The sequence below is a fragment of the Lissotriton helveticus genome, chromosome 12, assembly GCF_964261635.1.
Source record: "Lissotriton helveticus chromosome 12, aLisHel1.1, whole genome shotgun sequence".
NCBI lineage: Eukaryota > Metazoa > Chordata > Amphibia > Caudata > Salamandridae > Lissotriton > Lissotriton helveticus.
This window is the reverse complement of record NC_136073.1, coordinates 473876511-473898999: the sequence shown is the minus strand read 5'-3', so window position 1 is coordinate 473898999 and position 22489 is coordinate 473876511. Positions and strand designations below refer to the sequence as shown.

The 22489-nt window shown below is 42.4% G+C and overlaps 1 protein-coding gene across 1 annotated transcript in view; it reads left to right on the top strand.

Annotated features, from left to right (window-relative positions):
• The window catches only part of TENT4B (terminal nucleotidyltransferase 4B), a 338706-nt gene that overhangs the window by 251811 nt on the left and 64406 nt on the right, over positions 1–22489 (top strand). The window contains exons 8-9 of the mRNA XM_078670099.1: positions 3281–3407; positions 3493–3599. Of these exons, the coding sequence (XP_078526225.1) occupies positions 3281–3407; positions 3493–3599 (234 nt within the window). The remainder of the gene's footprint in view (positions 1–3280; positions 3408–3492; positions 3600–22489) is intronic.

Sequence of the window (22489 nt, the reverse complement as noted above, 5' to 3'; positions counted from 1 at the left end):
ACTCCACACGCAAGTTGGGGGCCTCCATGGCATTCCTAGGTAACATTCCTTTGGAAGACATTTGTAGGGCAGCCACATGGTCTACACCACATAAGTTTACCAAACATTACTGTGTAGATGTGCATTCCAAACAGCAGACAGCTGTAGGACAGGCTGTTCTTAAAACACTTTTTCAGACTTCTGCAGCTGGCACGGGCGGCCGTTAATGGAGGGACTGCTATGTATTCTATGCTATAGATATGAATTTAGCAGCCCACATGCCTCGAACTAAATATGCTACTTACCAGTATGCATCTATTCTTGGCATGTAGGGCTGCTAACATTCATATCGCCCGCCCTCCTCCCCGGCGCCCGTAGCGGCTGCAGACTTTTCTTGCATTTACTCTCTAGCATGGCCATCGCTTGCACTGTTAAACTCCATCTTTGCCACAATGGCTCAAAACAATCTGGGGATGGAGTCGATGCCCATGCGCACTGTAGTCCAGGGGAGGAGCCACCTATCTCGTGATACTTCGAAGACTCTTCCAGGACAACAATGTGCAATCATCCGGACCCAACACTAGGCGGTGATCTATGCTATAGATATGAATGTTAGCAGCCCTACATGCCAAGATCAGATGCATACTGGTAAGTAGCATATTCATTTCAGAACTGTCCAATGTGTAGTGTTGATGGTTTTGCACGTTGGAGTTTCCACAATGACGGAGCTCACAAATCGCTTTGAGTGTAAAAAGTTTCTTTGCTCAGGCTACAACTTCCCAAGGATCTTCTATCTTAACAGCAACGGAGTAGGATGCTCGACCCTAATTTGTGCAGTCTGCGCCTAGATGTGTGACGATTGAACAGCAGTAACTGACTGCTTTTGATCTACTGCCCGAGTGATAATGATGTTTGCTAGACTGATCCCTTAAAATAGGTTTTCTCGACCAACTGTCTTTGTTTAATCACCTGTTGTGAAGAGATGCATTAAATGTTTTACAGACTTGTTCCCACCCAAGCCTTTTTCGATGCCACAGTCAGATCTTTATTTGGTCTTGCTATTTGTTATAGGTACTCCATTTGAGCTGATTCAGAACTGCTTGCTGTGTCTCCTGACTTTAAAGATCGACTTCCTCATTTCGATTATATCAGCTCATTGCATGAGTCAATTTCAATGCATTCCCCCTGAAACCTATTTTTCCTGTGGCAAGTTGATGCTGAGAGCTCGAGTGGCATTTGTACCAAAGATCATGATTCCATTACATTGAACAGTCAGTCACTCTGCCAGTGTTTTTTGTTCTCCATCCCCCTGTAATGAGAAAGAGATGCCCCATTGGCTAGACGCCTACAGGGCTTTGAACTTTTAAATTGATAATATTGAGGAACACCAGAGTCCAGCAATTTGCTTGCTTGGTCCTGCAGGACCTTTTCATCTGAGTCAACCCCACAGAACCTCCATCAGGGGAATTACTGATTTAGTATCTATTCTAAGATGATGAACCTTTGGTTAGAAGTATCCATCAGAAGAGCAGGTTACTTACCATCTGTAATGTTGTTTGAGGTGGATGTCCTAACTGCAGATTCCTTACTACTCCCTGTTCTTTGGAGTGGCTTCATTTTACTATCCGAAAAAAGGTCCCAAGTTAACACATTGGTACTAAACAGTTGTTCGTGCTCCACGTCCATGGGTGTGGAAATGGAAATAGTAACAAATTACCATCACCACTGGAGTGGTGCTTGTATGCGGGTCCACTCTGTCACTTCCTGGCCAATGTGGCACCGAATGATTGATTGAAACCATTTGTAAAGCGCATTAGCTACTTCAGCAAGAAGTGTCCTGGGCTTGTGTGAGGTAACAACTAGTCATCAGACACGCATATAACAAAAAAAGGAAAATCAAGGCAGGGACAGAAACAAAGGGAAACCTAATGCCCTAAATCCATCCAGCAGCTAAAGCTTGTGTGAAAACAAAAGTTGTATTCCACAAATCAGGACATTGGTTTGGGAACAAAAGGTAGTTCCAGGCTTCCGTGTCACATCTGCCGGAGAGCACCCGGTAGTCTAGATTCCTTAATTTCATGGATCTTGACTGACAATGATAAAGATTTTGATCTTAGATGGCAAGATGGTTGTGCTTCTCCTTAATCCCAAATCAGTCTATGCACTTTGAAGCAGTTACAAGCAGTGGGTAAGATGTTTAGTTAGGCTGACTAATAAGGCATTACAACAATCCATTCGAGATAAGGTAAGTGTCTGTGCCAGGTCTTTTTTACTGGCAAATGCCACAAAAAGAAGGATACTCCTAATGAGATATATATCAGATCCTTGTCCATCATTCCTTCCAAATTACATGCATGATACAAAGGAGAGGGCAACGTTTCTAGAATCTCAGGCCACCAATCTGTCTATGGAAGCTGACTTTTTATATGGTATATCAAAAAGAGGTATACTGTGCAGATTCCAGGTATTCCCTTATAAGTGCACAGGTTTTTTCTCTAGCAATCCCAAGGTCCTCTTTTAGGGGGTAGCGTCGTCAAGCAGCCTTAGGCTTATCAAAGTGGAGTGTTAGATTCTGCAAATACACATGCAGTCAATACATTTACTACCAATGTATATTTAAAAAGCACACATCTTTATATAACTTTATACACCAAGATCATGTAAATCCGGTAGGTATGTTTCGAGAATGTTTACGGAAATGGGCACTGCAATTTCTGAAGCAGTAATGTTATCCTATGGAAGAAAGACATACACGCCATACAAGTACTTAACAGCGTCTTACGGGACCAATGTCCTGGACTTAAGGTAAATATGGGGCAAGGTCCAAGGCTTTACCAATATGTCACCTCTGGCAGCACTGGGGTGGCCGGGTGCAGAGTTGCTTTTCTCTCTATAGTATGTACTTTGTATAGTACCAAGAGTTTCATCTAAATTCAAAATCAAAAAAAATATTTTTACATGCTGCACTCTATTCCTGGAAAGCCTAACAGTAATCGTAAGCAATGTTGTTTTTAGTAGGTAAAGTTCATTGCTGTGTTCGTAGAGCTTTGTGTTTTAGGCAATAGTTTTAATTTGATAAAACGTAACGATTATTTTGGTCTGTTTGGACAAATTCTAAAACATGTCAATGTGAGACAGACACCCTTACTGAAGCACCAGTATTAAAGTGTATCTATCAACCAATCTCAAATGGTCTCAACCTCCCTCAAATTATGCAAAAAACTTGAGTAAGACTGTAATAGTTCCCAGACATTTTTTATATCCACTGTTAATTTGATGTATTTTTTTTAATGTTTTGAAGGCAACGATGTCGGTAGGAGTTCTTATGGGGCAATGCAAGTGAAGCAGGCATTTGATTATGCATATGTTGTTCTTAGCCATGCTGTGTCGCCAATTGCCAAGTACTATCCCAACAATGAAGCTGAAAGGTAATTGTTTAATTGACATCAATGCAGTTCCAAAGCACACTCTTTACCTCTTGTGTGTAATTTAAATGGTTTCCTTCTATTTCAGCATACTGGGACGGATAATAAGAGTCACTCAAGAAGTGGTTGCTTATAGAGACTGGATATCTCATCGATGGGGGCCTCAGATTTTTAAATCTAAGTACTTGTCTGATGGTAAGAATCAAACTCTTTAGCTGATAAAACTGCCTAAAGAAATGTATCTAGGTGCTCTTTAAAGAAAGCAAAATATATGGAACTCTAAGCTTATAATATAGGTTTCCAGTATCAATACTATCCATACGTTTATCACAAATTCTCAAACTTAGGTCACATTTCCAGAGACTCGTAGTTCTCGATGGGGAGTGTAAGCATGTCACTGACCCCATTGGTAGTTATGAGGATCTTGGCCTCTTATTTCCTCTGAAGATTTCATCCAAAATATTTGGGGAAGACTGCAGAGGAGAAAAAAGAATTACAGGTTGATGGTCGGACTTGGAAGTTATTGATTCCTTGATTAAAAAAAAAAACATATTCCTGGGATTCATAGCGTTAAGCCCTGAATCCCTGTTAATTGTGCTCCTTCACAAGTAATGAACTCTCCTCCTCTGGGTTAACAGGTTTCATGGTATAGTTATGTCTGAGAATGTAGAGAAGACATCATAGAACCTGCTGACCTTGTAATAATGCCCCTTGTGTGATTGTGTATGTATTTCCATACTTTTCATCACACACATTATCCATTATACATTCGGCAGTTTGTTTCCTCCACAAACATAATTCATTATGGTATGACAGTACAGCACATTTTCAGAAAACAATTATAGCCACAACATTGTACTTTCATTATTCAGACATCCCCCTATGTTAAGACAAAAAATAGCAAAAGTGAACAGAATCAGTCATAATCACATTACCCTATCCCATCCCTCCATCTAGCTAAAGACTCCCATATTCTTACACCCCGAACTCTCCCTACCCTTCCCTTCCTAGCATATATAGGTTTTTCCAAATTATATGCAGCTATTAAATTTGCCAACCAAATTTGCATATGCGGGGGCGTCTTGTCAAGCCAAGCCCTTGCTAAAGTTAATCTATAAACTGCTATTACCAAAAACATAAAATCAGACTGAAAATTTTTACTTCCCTCTGATCCAATTCCCAACAAAATCCAACTGGGGGTTAAAATTATTTGTATCCCTAATGACCTACCGAGGAAGCCCTCAATGTCTTTAATTAAAGTTTGTAGTTGTGGACAGGTAACAAACATGTGGATGATATCTGCATCAGGGGAGTTACATCTCGGACAGGTTGTCCCCTCAGAACCCCCCATTTGGTAATCCTAGCTGGCGTGTGGTAGAGAGAGTATAAGGTCTTATAGTGCTGGGATTGAAGGGGAGCTGAACACAGAATAGTGCGGCCGTGATCCAGTGACTCCTGAAAGGCTTCAGGTTCAATCCCTAATTTCTCTACCCACTTACTCCTATATTTATCTATATCATCCGGTTTGCCCCTTACTAAGAACGCATAAGCTGATCTAATCGTAGACTCTCCACCGGTAATTACACTCTCCATGAAATCATTGCAATTGTAGCCTGCTGGCCCCCCCTGTTTACTACTCAGGAAGCTCCTGGCCTGTAGGTACTTAAAAAAAATCTCTTCTGTCTACGTTCTATCTGCTTATTAGGTCCTCAAGCTGAACCATTCCCTCAGGATTCCCTAAGTCACCAATCTGCGTAATTCCTTTATCCTCCCAAACAGCCATTACTGAGTCAGAGAAGATTTCTGGAGGAAAGGATTTATTTTTATATAATTTAATATATCTATTATATCTACCCAGGCCCGACTTTTTCAGGAAGGCGTTCCATATTTTAAGGGCTGCATTAATGGTTTTAGCCGGTTTCCTTCTGAAGTATCCTAACTCAGCATGATACAGAAAGCCATTTTCTGCCTCTTGCCCTAACACTGCTGCATATACTTCTGTGGACATAGTTGTTATTTTCTGTAGGATACCACCCCCTCCAATCAATCCCTGCATGTATTGTAGAGCAGCCGCCAAATAGTACAACCTAAAGTCTGGCGCGCCCCAACCTCCTCTTTCTCTTGGTAGAGACATAAATCTATATGCCCTCCGAGTTTTTCCATGGGCCCATATAAACCTATTTAAAATGCCTTCCAGCGTGTTAAACCATTTTGATAAAAAAAAGGGGGAATCGATCTAAATAAATAAAGAAATTTATGTAGGATCACCATTTTTACAACATTAGTGCACCCAACCAAAGAAAGATGCAAATTGTTCATCCTCTTAAAGTCTTTTTTGACCTTAGCCAGTAGCGGAGCCATGTTGATCTCAACCACAGTATCCAGGTTCGCAGAGATTAAAATCCCCAGATAAGTTGCTGAACTAACCACCCTGATGTCAATACATCTAGTGAGCTGGTTCGTAACTATTTGCGCCTTGGACTTATTTAGACTATAGCCCGACACTTGGCCGAACAAATGACCCTCTGTTTCCACCCGCCTGATAGCTGTGTCTGGGTCTGGGGTTAAAATAGCCGCATCGTCAGCGTAAGCTAAAGATTTTACTGTGCAGCCATTCAATTTCATTGGTGGAATCCCTTCGTTTCTTTCTAATCTACGTAGTAATGGCTCGAGATATAATGCTAAAAGGAGCGGTGAGGATGGACGCCCTTGCCTCGTGCCCCTTAGAATATTAACTGCCTCTGAGTGCCCCTATTCACTCTAATCTTCGCGGAAGGACCCTTATACAAGGCTTGTATGGCTGTTATAAAACCTTTTCCTATTCCACTCCACCTCAAGACTGCCCATAGGAATTCCCAGGCGACCCTATCAAAGGCCTTCTCGGCATCTAGAAAAAGTGCCGCGATAGGATCGCCCAGGACCCCTGCAGCATCAAACAGTGATTACCGTTCTAACATGCTGAGTCGTACTCTTCCCAGGTATGAAGCCGTGTTGTGATGGGCTTACCAGATGTTCAATATTCCCTGCGAGCCTTTTTGCCAACATTTTGGAATATATTTTAACGTCTGAGTTCATCAGGGTAATAGGTCTATAGGAGCCAGGAAGTGTTGGAGGCTTCCCTTTTTTTGCGATAACAATAATATCCGCTCCACCCCAGGACTCAGGGGGTAAATCACCACGTTGTGTGTGCCACATAATATCAAACATATCAACCAACAAAACGTTTTGGAACAATTTATAGAATTCAACAGGAATTTGATCTGGCCCAGCCGCTTTCCCTGAGGGGAGGCTACCCAAGGCCCCAACAAGCTCCTCCAAACCCAATGGAGCATCTAATAACTCCTTCTCCTCAAGAGACAAGGAAGGGGAAGGAATATTGCTGAGATACCTGTCCATCTCGTCCTGGCTCCTTATGTCACCCAGGGAATATAATTCATCATAAAAATTCCTAAAAACTTCTCTTATCAGATCTGGATCTGTAACTGAAACTCCCTGTGGATCCAGAATCTCCTTAATATCGGCTGCAGCTGTGCGTTGCCTGGTTCGGACTTCTGGGATATGACCGACTCTCTCACTCAGTTCGTAGGCGTCCTGTTTTTTAACCAGATAATTCTCAGCTGCTTTCCTGTTAAGACCTTCTATAGCATCTCCTTTGAGGGCTATGATTTTGAGCAAAAAGGGCTCCAATGAGATATTTTGTCTTATAGCTATAGCTAAATTTCCTTCTTCAACAATTAATCTTTGGCGGATTTCTTCTATTTTAATTCTTTCCCTTTTCCGTCTTGCCAGCACATAGCTCATCGTCTCTCCTCTTACGCCAGCTTTGAAACAATCCCAAACTACCCCTGGGGATGCTGAGCCTCTATTAATATCCCAAAAGTATTTTATCCAAGTTTCCATATGCTTCTGATAAGCCCCATCCTTTTAACCTGTTCCATGCTCGTGACAAGGTCAGCTCATCATGCAGTGCACTGATCCTGTGCTAATGACGAGCTGACCTTGTCATGAACAATGGTAAATCTGACTTGTCAGCACCCAGCGGGAAAAGCCTTAGCAGCCAAGGTGTTAATAGAGTACGTTCGAAAGTCCACTGCGTATTCCTGCTCTGAACCATAGGTATATTAAATGTTAACACCAGGGGACTGTGGTCTGAAATAATCCTAGGATGTTTTTCCACTTGCACACCAGGGATTAAAGATTTAGAAATTAAAAAGTAATCCAGTCTGACCAGAATTCTGTGAGGGGCGGAGAAAAAAGTACTACCATCCAGAAAAGGATGTCGCTCCACCCATGGGTCAACTAAAGAGTTATGCTGAGCCATATTGGCTAAAGCACTGTGTGTCTTTTTCTTTCTCCCTGCATATCCCCCCCCCGGTTCTGTAAACGAGCTTTCTGGGTCATGGATGTTGAAATCCCCGCAGCATACAATAGGCTCTGGCCACTGGCAGACATCAGGATCATCATCGGTGGAGCCATATATTGTAACCAAAGTGAAGCTTACTCCTTTAAAACATATTTCCACTATAACCCACCTACCCCATTGGTCCTCCTTTTTCCTACGAACCACCACATCCCTAGTCCTCCCCAAAATTGCCACCCCTCTAGTCCTGGTTCCTTGTTTAGTAGCTGCTAATACTGCAAACCCCAAGCGTCCCAATAGGTGTATTTGTGTTGCTTCTATATGGGTCTCCTGGAGACATACCAGGTCTAGATGGAGAGCTCTCAATAAACCTGCTACTTTCAATCTCTTATTAGAATCGTTGAGGCCACATACATTAACTGAAGCAATCTTACAAGACATTAAAAGAAATCAAACAAGTCTCTGCTCATAAACCGCCCTACTACCGGAGAAAATGTAAAAAAAATATGAAACAACATCTTACAATCTTTATGTGTTGTCTGTACTGCCTGAACTGTACCCGCCACCCAGTGAAAATGTGTGTTATTATACCAGAAAAACCAACAATTCTAACCGTAATTAAAACCCCGAACCCCCTCCCTTGCCTTCCCTCCCCTGCTATCCCCCCCCCCTACTACAGGCAAATAGGTCAGAAATGACTTATACGTGACCGTGATTGTGTATGTATTTCCATGTAAATGTGTGTTTCTAGTTCTGTGTTTTTTTTCTTTCATTTAGACTCTCCACTGTCCCTCTTGAACACCTCTGCTTAATGTGTAAGCCTAACATTTCCCCAACCTTGCTTTTCTTTTTTAAACCTTACTCTTTTGACTGTCGATTGTAAATTGAACAAAGGGCACTTTGCATTTTGTAGCAAATGAAAACGATTGCTCGCTTGCATGTATCTGTCTGAAAGCTTTATGGTTACACGCTCTTAATAGTGTTTCCTTTAGTTGGATTTGATTAAAAAACAATTGGTGCCCTTCATAGAAGAACTAGTTTTTGTGTGGCCTAGCTATAATTGATCATCACAGCAGATGTCAATGTGACTGACATTTTTAAATGGGTATCTTTACACTAATCCTAATAAAGTTCTACCGCTGGCACACCCACCAGGACATCATGTAATCTCATTATTTAGGTGATCTTGATTTGCTTTCGTTTATTAGAGTCTGGATTCACATAAAGTAAGGTTTCACACCGCAACAATGCAGGATACAAAAATTGCCTGCAACAAGACATAGGTACCTTAGAAAATTGTATTTGAAAACCCCTATTGCCCAACAGTAATATGATTTGTATCTGCTGTCCATCTCAAGGCAACGATGTACAGAAATGGAGTTCACAGCTAAAAGTTTTTCTTTTGTTTTGTGCAGTAGTTTTATTGATTTTAAGGCGAAGAAAAAAGGAGAACAAGAAAACACAATGGAAGAAAGAAATCACAGTTACAGTGATGAGGAAAAAGCTTAGGAAAGGTCAACCTTAAGGAACGATTGCAAGCAGGCATAAGACAACTGTCAACATTTTTATTTGAAGACTGTCTAACAGTCTCTGGCCTTTGAGAGCAAGACAGAATCTGCTGCTGAGTTTTTTAGAATGGAGTTCTGGGTTCTGAAACAGTGATAAAGTATGGGTACCAGAAAGCATACATTTCACTGAGACCTCAAATCTTGTGGCATCCGTGAATTTTACAAGTTTGAGTTACTGCATTTTTAGATAACCTCTTTTAAGGGAGGCTCAACAGGGCCAGGACTTAATCGACCATAATTCCTTGCATAACACGAGGTGGAGATCACCCAGCAAGGCTGAAAATGTGTTTCGAAGCTGCCTGCAGGTCTGGCAGCTACCCAGGACCCGTCTGCTTTATTTCGAGATTAGACGAGGCTAGGCTGGACCCATCTTAGTTCTTGTATTATGACATTCACATTCTATTTTTAAAATGGGAAAGAGGAAGCTGAGCGCACAACCTGACAGTGCCCCAGGAAAAACTCCAAACCCCATGACTACCTCTCTAAACACCTTGAGCGCTATTGATAAGGAAATTACTAATGCAGAGGAGATACTGACATTTGCACAAAAATCAATGAGAGAAGCTTCTGGGTTCCCCAAATTCCTTTTTTTTTTAATTGTTTTTATTATTGAAGGAAGAACAAGAAACGCATGTGTTATACATTTCAAAAAAGAACAAAGTATATAAGTAGTTACAATACTAATTAGGTAGACAGTTTATAGACAGAAAAACCGTTATAAACAGAGATCTAACAAATACTAAGCTTTGACAGAAATAGTAATAGAAAGAAATAAAGATTTGCAAATAATATACAAATATTTAAGCTGGCCTCGTTTTCCTTCTAATTCATATAAATCATGATTCAAAAAAATTTGACCAGATTTTTTTTCCTTCTTTTGTAGAGCCTTAAGGCCCCTATGCCTTGCTAATGACAATTCCATGGTGTTGATTTCTTTAATCAAAAGCCACCAATCGAAGACATCTGGGATATCTTTAGATATCCATAATCTAGCGATGATTAGCCTGGCACAAAAACAGATGGGACAATTAGTTTCCTGGATATCTAGGAAAACCAATTGTGCTGAGAGTGGTGGTATGACGATTTGTTTATTATTTAAGATTTCAGACAGTTCTTTCCAAAATAACAAGAGCGCTGGGCATGAATAAAGCATGTGTTCTATGCCTGCCGCTTCATGGTCACATTTCGGGCACTTAGTTTTCTTATTGACTTGATTACCCCGTACGCAACTAGCTATCCTCTGTGGTGTATAATAAAGTTGAGTGATGGTTCTGTACGTCTGTAATCTCAAACTCTTAGACTGAACGATCAAGTTTATGTGACGTAAAGAGTATGAGATCTGTGAAGAATTAATATTCATACCCAATCGAAGAGACCATTTGGCGGCTATTTTCGTGTAATCTTCATTTTTTCCTTGTATCAAATATCCATACCCTAGACTTATTAATGATTTTATTTTGTTAGAATATAGACATTTAAGTATGTCTGATTCTATCGCTTCCGTAATTTTCATTTTAGATAACAAATAGTCCCTTATCTGAATATATTTAAAGTACGTATTATCCCTTATGTTATAAATAATTTTAAGTGCTTCAAAATCCAAAAAACTGTTCTGACCATACAGATCCCCTAGTACGTGGATGCCGTGTCTCTTCCAAAGGGAGCCTGCTCCATCAGAAAAGATATCAGGAAGCCCTGGATTGTCCCATAATCTGAGCTCTGCGTTGTAAAATGTAATTTTCCCAATAGTCATTATTTGGTCCCAAATTTTTTTGATATGCTTGGCTGACTTAAATTTCACTCGCTTGAAGTAGTTTGGGTCTTGCGAGCGATGCAAGAATTGATTGTTATCCAGTCCCAATATAAGCCGGTGAAAAAATAATGGACTGTCATTTTTTAGCAAACTTCTAATACGACAAAAGAAAGTAGCTAGAAAGTAAAACCTAAAATCAGGGAATGTTAATCCACCCTTTTCTGTTGTCAATGTTAGCAATTTCAACGCCCTTCTCGCTTTTTTGTATGCCCATATGAAGCTGCTACATATACCCTCCACTTTTTTAAAGAAGATGTTATTGGGTTGCAAAGGAATAGATCTAAATAGATATAACACCTTCGGCAGAATTTTCATTTTTACTAGATTAATACGTCCCAGAAGACTAATCGGGATCTTGTGCCATTTTTTGAGTGACTTTGCGGTTTCTTTTAGAAGAGAATCGTAGTTTAGCGTTATAATTTTATCAATATTGGATGCTAATTTGATGCCTAAATACGCAGCGCTTTGACATAAGCCTGGGATCGGTACCAGAGGTTTATAATTGGCTATTAACTGTGTTTTACCTACATTTAGTTTGTAGCCTGAAACATGGCCGTAATTAATAGCTTCTTTTATTATTTCAGGTGTAGCTTTTACTAGGTCTGTGGTAAATACAGCTATATCGTCTGCAAACGCAGTGATTTTCAAACTCTCTCCACCATGTACAAATGGGTGAATATTTCCTTGCATAGTTAGTGCATTTAAGAGTGGCTCCAAGGAAAGAGCGAAGAGCAGGGGAGACAGGGGACACCCTTGTCTGGTTCCCCTCCCTATTGCAAAGCTCCTTGACTCTTTTCCCCCATAGCTGATTACAGCCTGCGGGCTGTCATATAATGAACAGACCCACTGTAGGTATTGACCCTGAATGCCTACCTTCTTTAATGCCTCCCACAGATACTCCCACCCCACTCGGTCAAATGCTTTTTCGGCATCTAACATTACCATTCCGAGTGGGGTGAGGGTAGTCGAGGCGACATCAAAGGCTGTAATCGCTGTGTTTACATGGGCCGTTGTAGCTCGCCCTGTCACAAAACCATGTTGTTGTAGGTTGACCAAAGTCGGCATTTTGGGTGCTAGGCGATTTGCTAATATCTTAGAAAAGAGTTTAGTATCTGCGTTAAGCAGTGAAATCGGCAGAAAAGAGACACAGTCTTCCGGTGTTTTTTTTTTTTTAAGAAAGAATACAATTTTGGCTATTTTCCATGACATAGGTACTTTTCCCAAGTTGTCTATAGAGTCAATGACATTTTCTAACAAAGGTAATAATTCGTCTGCACAGACCGTATATAGTTCCATGGGCAAACTATCCTCCCCAGCAGCTTTCCCCGATGGTAAGGCTAAGATCGCTGCATTTATTTCAGATTGTGTTATTTTTGAATTGAGGAGTTGCGATTTTTCCTTAACTGTATCTTTTGATATGGGCATATATTTATCCAGATATTGTGTGATTCTTGCTCTAGAAGGAGTGGTATCAGGAGTGTATAAGCTCTGGTAGTAGTTAACAAACTGACCTAGGATTTGTTCTGGTTGATCGTATTCTTGTAAATCGGACCCTTTAATTATTTTGATGTTAGTTCTCGCCTTTTTATCCGCAGCTTTGTATGCCAGTATTTTTCCTATTCTGTCTCCTCTTTCATATTGGTTTAATTTGTATTTATGTATTTTAGAGCAATATCTGCCTCTTAACGTCTTTTTAAGAGAAGATTGTAATTTTAATAGTTCAAATCTTATCTCCTGGATATTTCCATTTTGTGACTTTGTTTCTTCGGCTAGTTTCTGCTCCAATAACAATATATCTGAAGTAACTTTTTCGGTAGTCCTACGCTTTTCGGCATTGAGTCTATAGATAAATTGTTGGGTAAACCCCCTTATGCTGCACTTACATGTGTCCCAAACTACGTCAATTTTGGCTGAGTTAATATTCAATTCGATAAATTCTTTGATATGTTTCTTTAGGGAAGTGACAAAGCCCAAGTCAGTCAGTAAATATCTTGGGAATGTAAATTGTCTTAGGTCAGGCCTCGACTCACCATTCTCGAATTCTAGTAATATAGGGTTGTGGTCGGAAAAGATCCTTGGGCACAGTTCGATCTTACAGTTATTCAGTATTCGATCGGTTGCCCACACCATATCAATTCTCGAGCAAGATCTATGGGGCGAAGAGTAGTATGTGTGTCCCGCTAGGTTTGGGTGTTTATGACGCCATATATCTTTAATGTTAAGTAGTCTACCTAGCTCAAGAATCGCAGATCTGACCTTACGCATCCTGCGTGGAGAGCCGTGTCCGGTAGAATCAATTTTATAATCTATTACACAATTAAAGTCTCCCATCACTAATCTTTCTCCCTCCCATTCTAGTAGCTCTATACTTAAGTATTCAAATAGCTTGGGGTCATCTATATTAAGGCCATAAACCAATCATAAAACAAACTTCTGGTGTTCCATCTGGACTTGTGCTATCGCCCACCTCCCCCGTGTATCTGATGGTTTTTGTGATTTCGATCGCTAGTCCTTTCTGTTTTAGTATGGCCACCCCCCTAATGGAGGCACCCAAAGTTGAACACACCACAAGCTCATACCCCATTTGTAAAAGCAATTTCCTATCTTGATAGCTGATATGAGTTTCCGATAGAAGAGCGAATTGAGGTTTATACATAGCCAGCTCTTCTTGAACCAGTCTCCTCTTTTGCTTACTATTAAGGCCATCAACATTCCAAATTAACAATTTTGTTTTAGACATAGCTTCCGTCTAAATTCTTTGTCTTCCCTCTGCATTAAATCTTTATTATAGCATTTCATTATTCTGTCTACACCATTTTTCTTCCTTACAATATATTTTTCCCCCATTTCCCCCCCCTCCCTCCCTCAACCCCAATCTTTTCCTTCCCTCCCAAGTCCCTTTGGGGGGAGCACCCCTCTATCCCTTGCTGCCACTGGTATGGCAGCCTAGTGAAAAGACTAACACGGGGATAGACTCAACCAACTTTTTGAAACAAAATTATTCGTTAAATCCACAAGAAACACAGCAAATGTGGCAGTGTGTAAATTATATATATGAGCCATAAAGCTAGAACATAACCATGCATAAATTCAACCCATTTTTGTCCCCCTAGTGTTCTAACGTGATCTGATATTTTAAGTACAAACATCCATAGCCTTGCCAGCTATCCCTTTCATTTCTGCCTTTCAGCTGTACATTTTTCTAAAGCCCTAACCGCCTCTTCTTGGTCGGTAAAAAAGAAAGGTCGCCCATTATTGATTACCTTAAGCCGAGCGGGCTCTTGTAAATAGACTGTACAGTTAATAGCTTTGAAGGAGTCTATTAGCTTAATAAGCTCCCACCTTCCATCCATTGTTTCCTTACTTAGGTCTGACCGTACAAAAAAAGATATGTTGTCAATAAGAACCGTGCTATTGGGTTTAGCTTTAAATAACACAGCTTGTTTTAGCAAGAAATTTCCAAAATAATTCAGGATAGGTCTCGGAAATTTGTTATTTTTGTTCTTTTGGAACAGAGGAAGTCTGTGTACTATCTGTAATTGAGAGTCCCAATCCCAGTCCGACAAATCACTAAACGCTTTTTGAAATAATTTTACTACATATGACCTAGCGTCCGCTCCCTCTGCCCCCTCTGGTATCCCAAACAGCCTAAGGTTCTGCCTACGTGCCCTATTTTCCATGTCCTCGACCTTAGTCTCTAGTTTGGATATCCGTGTGACATGTTGTTTAATTAGCTGATCCCTGCGAGTAGATCCTACTTCGATTCCCACGACGCGTTGTTTAAGATCTTCAATTTTTTGTGTGGCTCCCCCAAGCTTTTCACATACTTCACTCATAAAAGCTTGAATTTTAACATTGTCTTCTCTTAGTTGCATAAAATGCTGCTGGCTTTTTTGTCTTTGAGCAATGAGAGTCTGCATTATCGTGTCCATAGTAATCAAGCTTGGCTGCTCTTCAATGGTTGCTGCCCTTGAGACCTTTCCATCTCGTGCCAAGTTAACAGATTCAATATTGTGAGGACTTGATGGCACTATATTATCTGAAGATGATATGACTTGTTTCAGATGTTTCAGATATTTCTAGTTCCATGTCAGATTGAGCCACTTCCACTGAATCAACCGTTAGATCATTCGTCCCATCATTCTCTGTCGCTACATTCGACATCATAAGTTTAGGAACTATCTCTGATGTAGTTGGCTGGGCGTTTTTGGGGCTTTGGTCTTGGGATCAGATCGACTGGAGAGTTTACAGTAAGACCGGACAGGTTCGTATCTGCTAATGCACCCATGGCCATGTCCTTCTGGACTGTATCAATTGGCGATATGTTTCCATCTATGGTTGTGCCTGTATTTGCTATGAAGCCAATGTTCTCCAATCCCGAAGACATTTTCGTGCCCCCTTCTGGTGCAAGTCTTCGTCAAAGCTAGCTCCAGAAAGCCTCAATGCCATATTCTTTACTCCCCCTTTTGCTTGTATCCATTTTCTAAGTGGACTGTCATCAACATTAATTTTAATCTTTGGCCCAGTTTTAGATACAGAGGAGGAATTGTCTTTAATCACCGATTTGCCGAGAACTGTTTTCAGTTTATTCCTAGCTTTGCTTTTTGTCTTCCTTGAAGCTGTTTGTTTAAGATAGTTCTGTCTATTGTGCGTGGTTTCTGTCTCACTATCTCCACCTTCTGACACCTCTTAATATTCGAAATTAGATCCATCTTCATTTGCCTCAGCTTTGTCTATTATTATGTTCTCTGTTATACTTGTTAAATTCTGGTCTGGTAATCCATTGGATCCATTAGGGTCAATTGTCAACTGAGTATCGGGTGTTGAATCATTTTCTAGATTTTTGAAAGTCTCTAAGTTTTCTGTATTTATTTCTTTGGCGCTTTCTAATTGGTTTCCAATTGGTGCTGTTTTCTCGCAGTCAGACCTTATCTTCTCTCCAACACAGGCACCGTCTCTATTCAGAGTTTTGATCTTCTGGTTGAGATTATCCTCTAACTTCTTCTCCCCTGTAACCTCGCCTTCAATCACAAGTAATTCTGGATACTCTGACAAGCCTGCAGGCGTATTCAATGCAGACACTGAGTTGTTAGTAATTGAAATTAGGGAAGAGTTATGGTTTACTTCACCCCTGGTAAGTGACTCTGATTCAATATTTCTAGCAGCCTTTTTATCAAATACCCCCGGGCTAGTTATCTGTCTGGTGTCCAGCATCGTACTTCCTTTACCCCCTTCAATAGTTCATGCAACCACCGCTACTTTCCCTTTGCCATTGTTAATGCTTTCTGCTACTTTAGAGTTGCTCTTAGAGGTAGAGGTTGAGATATTGACAGTACCTGAGCTCTCTTGTCCTCTCTCTTGTCCTCCGTTTTTGCCGGTCCGTGCAGATCGTGTGTTCAACTTAGGAGCCATATCCGTGTCTGTTTCCTTATCGCTCACCCGTAGTCTATCCGGCGTTCTCCTCTCAGCTCTAACAGTAGCTGTACTCAATTGCGCCACCAGAGCTCCTATTCCAGTCCAACTGTACCAGTAAGTTTGCGCTTTAGAAGCTCTTCTTGTCTTCCACGCCGGCAGTATCTTTCTGCCCAGGCGGCTCAGGCGGTTCAGGAGCTGCAGCATTCAAAACCTCCACGGGTAAGATTTTCCAGACTTTTTAACTTTGTGAGATAACAATTGTTGTTGGGCAAAAAAAATTAACAATCCGTAATCGGGTCCGCTCAGCCACCGAGACGCTATCACCAGCAGTCGGCAATCAGCTAAGAGGAGCTACATGTCGATTTCACCATTTCACTCTGGTCTGCTGGAAAAGCGTATTCCTCTCCTCTGCGCAGTGTCCTCCCGAGACACCGCCAGTTTCCCGGCTCCTACGAGGAGCAACAGGAGCCGTAGCTAGTGAGGGGTATCAGCTCTGTGTTTTCCGCACACAGCCGCAGCCGCTTTCACTCTGCTCCCACTCCGTTCCGATCACCCTGGCTGAAGTCGTCTCTCCTCGAATGCCGGCGATGGAACTTCTCCTCATTGGCGGCGTCAATACTACTTTACTCTGGAAAGCCGGCCGCCGAGAGGTGGTTTTTTCTCCTCTCCTCCGCCCGATGTCCAGAGCTTCACTGCCCAGCCTCCCGGGACACCAAGCACCAAGACGCCGCCTCCAGCAGTCGTCGATCAGCCTCCAGCTTCTAACACCAGGTGAGTCGCGGGCGGTATCGACACCGCTTTTCAGCAGCCGTGTCTCAATTCAGTCAACCGCCAGAGCTGGGTTTCCTTTTTATCGGTTTCTTGCAGATTACCTTGAGGTAACGGGAAGAGCAACCCGCCATCTTGACTCCGCCCCGGGTTCCCCAAATTTCACTGAAAGTCCATGGGTCGCACACTACTCCACCCAAGAGAGGGTATACCCCAGGAGCATCACGGTAAATGCAGTTCTTCAAAGCGTGTGCGCTTTTCGTAGAAATCGAAGTGTATAAGCAAAGTTGCAGCACCAACTCTGGACACCAGTGTTTCAGGATTATTTTCCTTCATCCGCAGAGTATAGGTAGGTTTCAGGGGTTTGCTGTGCAGGCTGCCAAATATTATCTGGTCTGGTACCTCTCACGGCGTGTAGGTGCGTTATCCGAGCTTGTCAGCCCAATGGCCCGAGGGGGCCATATTTAAATGAAAGTCCATGGGTCGCACACTACTCCACCCACCAGCGGGTATACCCCAGGAGCATCACGGTAAATGCAGTTCTTCAAAGTGTGTGCGCTTTTCGTAGAAATCGAAGTGTATAAGCAAAGTTGCAGCACCAACTCTAAACACCGGTGTTTCAGGATTATTTTCTTCCATCAGCAGAGTATAGGTAGGTTTCAGGGGTTTGCTGTGCAGGCTGCCAAATATTATCAGGTCTGGTACCTCTCACGGCGCGTAGGTGCGTTATTATGCTCGTCAGCCCAATTCCACTGACGAGCTCCACAAAATTCCACAGCAGAATTTGCCAGAAAAGAAAGGGGAACTCTGGCAATGCCATTTTAAATCATTGTGTATTCCATAAAGCCCTATCAATTTAAGTTCTTCCTTCACTTGCCCCTGAGACTTCCCCACTGCCAGAGAGAAAGGGAAGGCAACTCTAAATTGTAATATATAAGAGGAAGAGGAGTCCCCACAGCACCCTAGATCTGATAAAATGATTAAAAAAAAAACGCCAAAGTAACCATGCCTTGGATACAAATAATCTTATGACTGCCGTAAAGGGTGTGGAGTTGCTGGTAAAACAATTTCTGGCTCATTGCTATCTAGACTACAGTTGGTTGAAACGTTTGACACCAACTGCCTCAGCATGATGCAAGAAACTACATTTTTGGTGCCCCGTCAGGCAGTCACTACCTCTGAGGTCCAAACACGTGATTTAGTCCGGGGGGGTTTCATCTGCATCCAAGGAGGGACCAAGCGTTAGGATTAGAGTTCGTTGAAATATGGGGAGTCTACTCACCAGGGGTGGCAAAAATAATGGAGGCCCTTTGACTTCTGGTCCTAAACCTACCCATTCATCAAACTCTCCTCAAATTAAGCAGTCTTTTACTAGCTATCAAGTTGATTTAGATTTGTCACCAGAGGGTACGTCATATGCTATTGTCTTAAAAAAAAAAAAAATCCCACACTTAGAACATAGTCAGTTGGAGTCATGGGAGAATCGTAAGAATATTCCTAATTGGAAAGGGCTGGAAACGGGTCCGACGAGAGCACTCTTTAATGAGCTTATCATGGTTTGCAGAGTAAGTTGGGTAAGCAGCGGTATAAAAACTGTCCCCGGGAGTTGCAAGATCATGAATTTTAGGTCTTCCAATTTGGTTAGGCTAATCCTCCATAAATTGGAAATGCTATTGTGCTGCAGCACAAAGATTAATGCTGTAACCCCTGGGTTATGTTTACATGCCTTATAGAATGCGGCGATCCTTGAATTAAACAAGCATCCGATTTGGGGAGAAATTGTGGTAGTCCTATTTTTAACATTCCTGTATTGAATAGTTTTTCTTCACTTATTCTAATGAATGATAATGATTGACTGCTGGCTCACAGTATCAATATTAGGCTCCATAGTTTTGTCTCATAGGGGTGCATTTAGCACATGTTCTGTGAAATATAATTCCAAAGGTTATGGTTTTCCATAGATGTAGCACCTAGTACAGGCTCTCAACTGCATAATTGTATGGATCTTGTTACCCCTGATCATGCAGCACTTGGCCCTGTGCTCAAAGTAATTCTGATATCTCCTGTCCGGGCCATTTGTTCAGCCTTCTTTTTTGGAACTGGTCAGGCATCAGAAGTAAGATAAATAATCAAGGTTGGCTAACTTGTGGCAAACAGTTTCAGGTGATATGTCTCCGGGAGACATAAGTCATTGATTGTTCCCATATTGTCGGCTATACAGCATTTCAAACTTCGGCTGTACCTTTTATCGTGTAGGGTAAAAGGGGGGCCTTGTAACATTTGTTTCTACTTTAACTCCAGGGGATGTGTTTAGTAAAAGGCTGGACTCCCCTTATAGGTTGTTGGCCTTAAAATGTCAAGGAATTCACGTCTTTATATATTGAATTTTTTATAATTTTTTTCTGGGGAAAATGTATCTGTATTGGAAAGTTTAGAAAAAGATCTAGAAAATATCTGCTCCACTACTAAAGTGATCAATTACGTGATATGAGGGTTGAGGGGGGGGTTGGGTGATTTTAATATTCAACTCTGCTCTTCCCCGTCAAGAGAAGTGTGTGGATACATGTTAGATACTGACCGAGGTATAACTTATTTTGGCCATGAATACTTGAAGATAATTGATTTTGAATTTTAAAACAGTTTATTTTGTTAAGTGACTTTAGCGTTCCGAGCATAGCTATCATCTTCTCATGTACTGCTTCACAGATTGGAGGCTTTGAACATATAGATGACTTAAACGTTGCCTCGGTTAATGGTATTAGCTTGCAGTGGAGAGTTATCCCTGATTTTTTTCTTTTCAAACCTTGTTCGAGCTACCTATCCTCTAAAGATTATTTGCCTTGATGACTGTGCTGAGGCGGAGCAAATTAAGTATGCTTTCAAGGGAATTGCTAGCCATGTGAAAGAGATTAACATGCCAACTTCATCAATCTAGTGGGAGATACAACGGTTGGTTTGTTTCAAAGTATATTAAAGCCCTTACTTCATTAAAGGCAGCATTGAATAGAACCACTAGTTAGCAATGGTTTTGCAGCGTGTGTAGACAGTTTTATAAGCTAGCGCTGGCCCTTATGAGAGATGAATTAGAAACTGAGGTATGGACTGCACTAATTACTGCTGCCAAACTGAAGGTCTGGGGTGATTTGAAGTTACACCGGGCCGTTAAAAATACTCAAGCAACAGATTCTTTGTTTTCTCTTTAAATGAGGTAACTGCCACGATTAATAGTCTTTGTGGGAAGGCCCCAGTTCCTGATGGGGTCCTGGTCGACCCCTTTAAAACTAACCTGGATTTCTGGGACCCACTTTAAAATTCTAATAGCTGTTTGCAAATAGGGGACACTAACAGCATGGTCTACCTCTTTGATTGCACCAATTTATAAGAAAGGGCACAGGGCTGACCCAAAAAGGTTTTAGCCGATCTCACTCTTATACTCACTCCTGATGGTGGCTGAAAGAACACTACTTTCTAGATTGGAAACCTGGGCTGAGGTTCATCAAATCATGTCCAATACCCAGTATGGTTTGAGGAAAGGGGTAGGAACAGTTGAACAATGTATCTCAAAGAGACCGTTATAGATTCCTTACCTTAGAATTTCCCCCAGGCGTCAGACTGGATTCGGAGATCCTTTTCACCACAGTACCCCTGCTCGTCAGTAGGTGGCGTCAGTCGACTTAGTCGTCGGTGTCGTGGTCGCCGGGATGACGTCACTACTTAGACGCCGCCCCTGCGTGCTGACATTAGTTCTTTATTTTTCCACGCCAGGCTAGCCCAGATCCAGAGAGTTTCCCCTTTAGCCACTTTTTGACTAAGATTTTTTCAACATTTTGTCACCTTTTTTTCGAGTCTTCGATTCCTGGTGCACAAGGGATGTCCAACCGACGGACTGGCTTCAAACCCTGTGAGGCCTGTCACAAACTGATGTCTGTGATGGATCCGCACCTCGTGTGTCTTTGGTGTCTGGAGTGCGACCACGACTTGAAGTCGTGCTCCAACTGCTGGGCCATGATTCCGAAGTCTTTGCTGGAGCAATATCGAAAGCTCTTGGAGGCCCGGCAGTTGGCTCCGCATCGCTCTTGGACGAAGGGAAGGTCTCGAGACCGCTCACGGAGCTACCTCAACTCGTCCCATTCCAAGTCTTCGAAGTTCTCTGGTAAGTCGAAGCACAAGAAGAAGGCGAAGAAGCACTAGTGCTCTTTGTCTTCTCCCCGTCGATCGTATGACTCAACTCAGGATACCGAGGGTTGTCACTCTAAGGGCTTCGGCTTCAGTGCCTCCTTCAGGGGTGACTCAAAGCCTCCCTCAGTTTCTGGGACCCGGGGTGTTTCCTGCCCAACTTTGTGCATTTTACGTAGCCCTTCACAGTAGGTTTGTACGGCCCGACTCTGCCGGCGCACTTTCGGGCCCTGCAGAGCCGGTCGGGGTCTGTGGCCTTCGATGCAGACAGCTCCGGCGCCGGAGGGCCCCGTGGATCCAGGCCTGGATATGTATCTACACTGGTTGACCTTACTCTACCTTCCCTGGCAATGACGCCCTCTGTGTCGGCTGTGCCGCCGGCCGACGCCGTCCCTATCCTCACTGCCGAGATGGACTCTGAACCAGACCGACATCCGGAGACATCAAATTCAATGCCAGAGGGTACCTTTGTTCCCTTGTTCGTTGCCCAGAAGGCGGTGATGAGGTTTGGGAGGGGTCGCTGGACGCTTTGGCAGATCAGCTTGAAGAGCCAGACTGGAGAGAGGACCTGGGTGAGGCCAGTGGTCTGGACCCTTTACCAGACCTTGGGATGCTTTCTCCCCTTAACTGTGGCTACGAGGAGGGTGCGTCTTACGGTGGTGCGAAGGGCAGCCGAGGCCTTGGGCCTGAAGTTCCTTCAGTGAAAATCCGGCCTAATCTCCTACCAGAGGTACTTCAGCCTGCAACAACCTCCTCTGAACTCCTTTTTCCCTTCAACAAAGCCCAGCACAGGGGCTACTGTGGAAAGGAAGATTGCCTGCATCCACCACCTGTCTCTGGGCGACCCAGTTTTCCTCACCCCCAGAGCTTGGTGGTCCAAGCCTCTTCTTCAAAGGGCTCATTCCCTTCTTTTCCCTCCAGACAGGGAATGCAAGAAGATGGATCATCTTGGGAAGCGTATGTTCTCTTCCTCCAGCTTGGCACT